Source organism: Oreochromis niloticus, linkage group LG12 (genome assembly GCF_001858045.2).
Source record: "Oreochromis niloticus isolate F11D_XX linkage group LG12, O_niloticus_UMD_NMBU, whole genome shotgun sequence".
Taxonomy (NCBI): Eukaryota; Metazoa; Chordata; class Actinopteri; order Cichliformes; family Cichlidae; genus Oreochromis; species Oreochromis niloticus.
The window spans coordinates 21,301,842-21,308,840 of NC_031977.2; the positions used below are offsets into that span (position 1 = coordinate 21,301,842).

The following is a 6,999-nucleotide window of genomic DNA, read 5'->3' on the forward strand; positions in this document are numbered from 1 at the left end:
TTGTAAGTTTTATTAGGTCACACTAAAATCAACTTTCAGCAATTGAAAGGTAACTAATTCAAGGAAGATTTCAATATTTCTTTGGCTCACTGACTTTTCTGGCTTTTGACTTTGCATATCTTCTAGAAAACATGCAAACCTATAAGGCTGGGAATAAAACCAGATGGCAGTGGCAGGAAAAGATTGTGGTTATGAATAACAAAACATTTAAGGAGTGAGCGTGGTATCCATGTGACAGCTTCACACTGGATGAAGAGGATGAAACATGTTTGTGTAAGGTTTTCTTCGTGGTTATATACAGTCATATACAGCTACGTACAGTCCACGGTTCTTTTACGGTCACTTGTTATACCAGTCCCTTAATGACAGCAGCGCCCTCTGCTGGTACAAACCATTGACTGCAGAAGTACAACTCCAAACATGGCTGCCCTAGCAACTGCATTGGAGGATGATAAACATTACTCGGTATCTGTCATAGTGCTCATTATTTCATTTATTCCTAAACTGACTTACATTAGACAGCCGGCTGTGTTTGAATTATATGTTTTGTTTTGTTTTTGCCGCGTTTTACTTTCAGTTTTCGGGGCATCTGAAAGTCTAAAGAGCTAACGTTAGTCAGTGCTAGGTAGCAAAGTTAGCTTTAAGAGACGAAACTGCTGGGTAATTTTACAGATTTGTTTATTGCGCTAATCAGTAGTATGCAGGACTCTGACATACACGCGCCATTAATGGTTTTAATTGTTTTTGAAATGTTTTTCAGAGCTTTTGTTGCTAAATTGGCGCCTGTCCGATAATGGATGCTGTATAAATAACATGGTTACAGATGCCAATGTCGTTGAGTAGACTATGGATTTATTATCGGACACAACTTTCTGGACTTTTGAAAATGCACAAAATTTACACCTGAGGTTGTTGGTATGAGCTGCACTTATGTTTTACTAACACTAACTGAATATGAGCAGGGGGAGGAAGACACTAGTGTCCTGCAGCCATGCACATCACCCCTGCTCAGCAGTCAAGGGCTGGCCACACAGAAAGCTGCACAGTTCTTCAGGGAGGCTGAGAGGAACAGGAGGCAGTAAGTAATACTGCTGCTGTCACATCTTCTGCGTTTAATTTGAATTTCTAACACGTATTTTTATTTACATCGTCAAAAGTTTCATATCGATGTTATGTTGATTTCTCATTCACTGAAGTTGAGTTGGAAACAGTCAGCAATAATAGTCTGTGCCATTTAAGCGATGCTCAGTTGGTATTAAGGGTCCCAAAGTGTGCCAAGAAAATATGCCCCACACCATTACATCACCACCAGCAGCCTGAACCGCTGATGCACGGCTAGATTGTTCCATGCTTTCTTAATGTTTACGCCAAATTCTGACCAAAGCATCTGAATGTTGCAGAAGATATCAAGACAGATCGACATGTTGTGCATTAAGAGATCCTCTTCCTATACCACACCTGGGTTATAACAAGTGGTTATTGGAGTTACTGTTGCATTACTATCATTTCGAAGCAATCAAGCCATTCTCTCATGATCTCTGGCATTAACAACACATTTTCTCCCAGAGAACTGATTCTGACTTGATATTTCCTCTTTTTCAGACCATTCTCTCTAAACCTTAGGGATAAATTAAATCACAGGTCATCTTGACCATGTCTATTTGTAATTTTAATTGTTCTAATAAGGTGAAATCAGATTGTTTGTAATAATGTGTAACACATCAAGTGAATCGCTGAACTTTTCACAGGATTGAGAAGTTGGAGAAAGAGAGGACGCTGATTTCTCAGTGCAGAAAGAATGACTGGGCAGATGTGAGTGGAGAGATCGAAGAGTACGAGAAAGTGCTGGAGGGACAAAGAAATGCTGAGAGTAGGTCTTTCTTTACATATACTAACGTTTTCCCCTGACATTTTAATGTTGCGAGGTGACGAGGCATCTCACTCAGCTTTTTTTCTGTGTGGTATAAAATACCCTGCTGGGAAGACTTATTATCAGATCCAGAGAGGCTGGAATCTCTGGAACTGGAGACATAGCAATAAACATTTATTGGAAGAAGCATCCATCCTCTGTGATGAATATCGCTTTTCATTAACCTGTTCTTTTTAACCTTCAGAGATAAATCTTCAAAAGCAGCTCATGAAGATTCATAATGGTGTGAGGAAATTTCAGAGACATCTAACTGATGTGAAACCAACTCCGGAGTGTAAGTTTTTACTCAAAAACAATCACACGCTTTAAGTCTGTCACTCATTTACAGTTAAGTATTTTTTGAAACAGTCATTTATGTTAAAGTGGACCATTTCTGCTTTTCCCTATTCCTGTCATATATATATTATACTGTTGGTAAATGCTCACATTAAACAGAGTGAGGGTTTTAATTAGTAATTGCTGGTATTTGTGCAAGAAATTCCTGTGAGCCACAAGCTCAGGCTTCAGACCTCGCTTAAAACTCCCTTTTAGACAGTTTTTTTTTTTTTTTTTTCTGCTCCTGGGTCTGGATGATGTCAAAGAGATGGGATATCCTTAATATGGACATCTCACTCCACCTGCTGTTTAAGTGTTCTGTTCTCGATTGGCAGCCAGTCATAAAAATGTTGCTTAAAGGACAAGGAGCTAAAACATCTCATTTCAGACTAAATGAGACTTACTATGAAGTAAATGGGGATGATTTTGAACTTTTAATCATGCAAAGCTGATGTAGTAAAGATCCAAGAGTAAATATCTGGAAATGGAAATGAATGTAAAAGGTCCTCTTTAATATTTTCACTATTGCAGAGTATTCAATTCAATTCAATTCAATTTTATTTGTATAGCACCAAATCACAACAACAGTCGCCTCAAGGCGCTTTATATTGTAAGGTAGACCCTACAATAATACATACAGAGAAAAAACCCAACAATCATATGACCCCCTATGAGCAAGCACTTTGGCAACAGTGGGAAGGAAAAACTCCCTTTCAACAGGAAGAAACCTCCAGCAGAACCAGGCTCACGGAGGGGCGGGGCCATCTGCTGCAACTGGTTGGGATGAGAGAAGGAAGACAGGATGAAAGACATGCTGTGGAAGAGAGACAGAGATTAATAACTCGTGTGATTCAGCAGAGAGGTCTTTTAACACTTGTTGAGTGAGAAAAGTGACTGAAAAGGAAATACTCAATGCATCTGAGTAGTGCACAGCTCAACAAAGTTGACTGCATTGTTATATGTATAGAGTTCTTATTGTCTCTGCATTTCTTCTTGGATTTTCAGTGATTGAAAAACTGAAGGAAATCATGTCAGAGGTGGAAATTTCTATTAACAGCGTGAAGGAGGAACAGCGCTCACGGTAACAGCATGAACCAAACAACCTGAGTTAGATGTAGAGGCTTAAAATCCATTTTAAAATATGTCATCCTTATTAAAGAAAACTACCTTTAACTTAAAATGTAATAATATTTAACAAAGTGAAGCATTGCACTTGTACATGTTGCATTCGTTCACACATGATTCCAGCTTTATGTACATTAAAGGAGAGAAAGAGCAGCCACCGTTTAATATTTTCTGGGGGTGAACCTTCGTACTGATGTTAATATTTTGTTAAAATTGATTTGCTTTTCATTCAGCTTTGAGGAATTTTTGAAGGAAGAGTGGACATGCAGACAGGAAATCACCGCTTATGAGAAGAAGATTGAAAACTGGAGCCTTGCTGTCAAAACGAATCCCAAACTACCCGCAGCTCCCACTGTTAGGGTGTGTCTCTGTCTCGTCTTCCTCCTCTCTGAATTTTCTCTCGTGTTCGTCAGTTCTGCAATAAAATATTAGCGAGATGAGTTTCAGTGAGAAGCTCTCTAACCAACACAGTTACTTTATTTCAAAATGCACCCCTAATTCATAGCTGCCTCTTTTCCATAAGACCAAACCACCCGAGAGAGACCTGCCGGCAGAAGTCAGAGCGCTGGAGGTTTTCCTCCAGAAGACTGGAGGCTCTTATGGTGGCTGGGACCAATATGACCATGAAGCTTTTCTTAAAGCAAGTAAACCATTACTGTTATTTCCTTTCCTTTCACTTGCCGGTCATGTCATACGGTCAAACACTACTGCTTAAACTAACGGGCAGACTCGGCAGCTGCCAGCCCAAAGCTTGGTGACCTCAGTGCGGTTGTCTGTCTGTAATCTGTCTGACTTACAGGTCTGGGTGAAGCACAGTGGGCAGCCGGGCTACAGGAAAGAAGCCAAGCTGTATCTGCCTGGTAAAACAATGGAGGAAATAGAGCAACACGAGGAATGGCATCAAGAGCTCATCTACCTGCAGGATAGGAAGAAAGAGGTAATGGCAAAACATGTCTGAGCAGAATAGAAATCCAACCATTATCTAGATATGTACGCATTAGACAAACGTGAAGGTGAGGTTGGAGAAAAAGCAGCTGTGAACTTCACTTTTAGCTCGTCCTCAAGGTTAAGGCCATATCTGTTGTTTTATGGGAGCGTTTCCATTTTCACACCATAACCTTCACGCACGCTGCTTACAGTTTCACTCCTCACGCCTCTGAGTGGAAATTAAACAGTATTCAATTCAGACCATTACAGTAAAGTCGCTAACAGAAGATTCTGGACTTTGATAGATTTTGCACAAAATGATAAAGAAAGAACTTCATGAAATATCAAATGATGTAATAACTTTAAATACTGCTTTGCCGCACGTCACTTGTATCCTGTTTGTTAGATGGTGATGATTGTAATCTTAGGGGCTGGTCCTATTGGTTGACTCCCACATCACCATTATGCTAACATCAGTAATCGGCTCAGTGATATGATATGCTGATGCATTCACATGTTTTCTCTGGCTGTGGTTACTACTGACCATGTAGTCATGTATTACTCCTGAACTCAAACACTTTAGTTTTTCAGTGAAAATGTTTGTGAGCCTCCTCTACTTCTGAGTGGATTATAATTGTCGGTAGTTTGTGCAACACAGCCAACAGATTTTGCACTTCACACACTACAGTAATCTGTGAATTGTCATTGATGGTGAGCCAGTTTGACGTTCGAGTTTTCAGACAGAGTTACAAAAAGCCTTTAATAATTTATTATGAGGGGAGACTTAAAACATCAGCGCAGGAGTTCTGCTGACAGTCCACTATTTTTAACTGAAAACGAAGCAATCATAAAGAGTTAGATTTACATCTTCACTACATATCCCCCCCGATTAGTTTGAAAACATGGTGATGATTGAACATTACCTCACGTTTTCTTTATGTGTTAACATTAAATAGACAGCACATCATAAGAAGTTTTTTGGAACCCATGCTGCTGCTTGCTAAGTATTTTGTGGTTTCTTATGTCACTGCTTATTTTTATGCCACATGCAGGCTATTAAGCGCTGGAAAGCCAGCAAGCATCAGGAGCGCCAGATCAGGATACAGACTCAGGAGAAGACAGAAGAGGCAAAAAGGAGGGAAAAGGAGGCCAAAAGCCAGGCCCAGCAACACAGGTGAGCCAGGAGTGTGACACCCTAGTATGAAATAAAAAGGAGATGATGCAGGCGGGTTGTTCTCCTAGCTATGCCAGTTAAATTCAACCCAATGTCGTAAATCCCACCTCATGTTATGAGCACACAATTGATTGATGGATTTTTGGGGTGTCGTTTGTTCATGGTATATAATTTGTTTTAGGACTGAGGAGGAGAAGAGGGAGATGGCACGACGTCTGGAGGAATGGAGGGAAGAAAAAAAAAGGAGGGAGGAGCAGGAAGAGGAGCAAAGACTGGCTGAAGAGATTCAAAAGAGGAGACGGGAAAAGGTGCTTTTGTGCTCGTGTGTCATTTTACTGTCGCTGTAGTTTATAGTCAGGAGCACTTCTGTGTAGTTATGCACTCATTTAAAGTTAAAATGAAAATACAGAGTAAAACCAAGGAGTAAATATGTGCATGCTGTGTCCTGAAGTGCTTTTTACTTTAACCAATAATGTATTCATACTTTTTATTAGGAGGAGCGCCGCCGGCAGCTGGAAGTAAAGCTAACCGTAGAGGAGCAGCTCCGACTGAGGAGAGTAGAAGAGGAGGAACAAGAGAGGAGGAGAAGAGCAGAAGAAGAGAGAGAAAGAGAAGAGAGGAGAAAGGAGGCAACAAAGAGCATCAGGCGTTTTAATGAAAGGGTACAAAAGTGCCAAAATTACAGACACAGGGAAACAAGATGCGATGTTTGCGTGTTTTAAACTGAGATGCCTTAAGTGACTGCTGTAAAATGCCAGATTTTCAGATTTCTGGTGTTAAACGGGACGTCGCTCTGGGTTAGAGCACGGTTTTCGTCAGGTGAGGTTGTGATGTCAAAACACTGTGAAATACAAGGCTCGTCTCTTCCTCTCTGCAGGATCTTCACAGGGTGGAGGCAAAGCGCCATGAAAAACAGCTGAGGGAAAAAGAGGAAGAGGAAAGGCAGAGGAGACTCGCTGCCAAGTTGAAGGAGAAGGTGAGAGGTTTGTTTTCTTGTGGAAAAAGTAACAGTTAAGTCACTAAATCAGAAAATCATCATTTTGAAATCTTAAAATAAGAAGATTAAACTGCATGTGGGAAAAAGGCTGACGTTTTGTCTTTTTTTCCACATTCAGGTGGACAATCATGTCAACAGAGACCCCTCCAGGCTTACCCGCCCTACGAAGGGATGGGAGGAGCGGCTGAAACATGTTGGACCGTCGGGAGATGGGCCAATGCTACAAATGTTTCACAGGTCTGCCTCCTAAACTTTATTTTTTTCTGTAAATCATTCAAGAAACATTTGGTAACAATGAGTAATTTATTTCTAAATGACTAAAATTCTCTTTTTGTTACAGAGCTGTTCCCACTTGGAGACAAGGCCTGTGATGAAGAGTCCTGTATTGCATTCAGAATTCTTTCTATTTTTTAAAGAAAATAAAGATATACACAGCCCCGAATTCTGCCTATTTAATTTGTCATATAACTTTTAAGTTGCAATTCAGTTTAAACTGTAAAACTGTTATTTTTAAAATAAAGATTGTTATTG

General features: G+C 40.2%; 1 protein-coding gene across 3 annotated transcripts; it reads left to right on the forward strand.

The window, feature by feature from the left end:
* Positions 1-223: 223 nt before the first annotated feature.
* Positions 224-6,910, forward strand: ccdc112 (coiled-coil domain containing 112). 3 transcript variants are annotated; one of them, XM_005452083.4, is made up of 14 exons: positions 224-273; positions 963-1,078; positions 1,749-1,870; positions 2,115-2,204; positions 3,251-3,326; positions 3,604-3,730; positions 3,894-4,010; positions 4,170-4,307; positions 5,350-5,471; positions 5,653-5,779; positions 5,966-6,133; positions 6,349-6,447; positions 6,587-6,705; positions 6,809-6,910. In XM_005452083.4, the coding sequence occupies exons 1-14, from the start codon at positions 250-252 to the stop codon at positions 6,837-6,839; spliced, it is 1,476 nt and encodes a 491-aa protein (XP_005452140.1). In that variant the 5' UTR covers positions 224-249; the 3' UTR covers positions 6,840-6,910. The 3 variants fall into 3 exon arrangements, with proteins under 3 accessions (XP_005452140.1, XP_005452139.1, XP_005452138.1); XM_005452082.4 differs by lacking the exon at positions 224-273 and adding an exon at positions 340-465; XM_005452081.4 differs by lacking the exon at positions 224-273 and adding an exon at positions 370-465 and having other exon boundaries at positions 960-1,078.
* Positions 6,911-6,999: the final 89 nt, after the last annotated feature.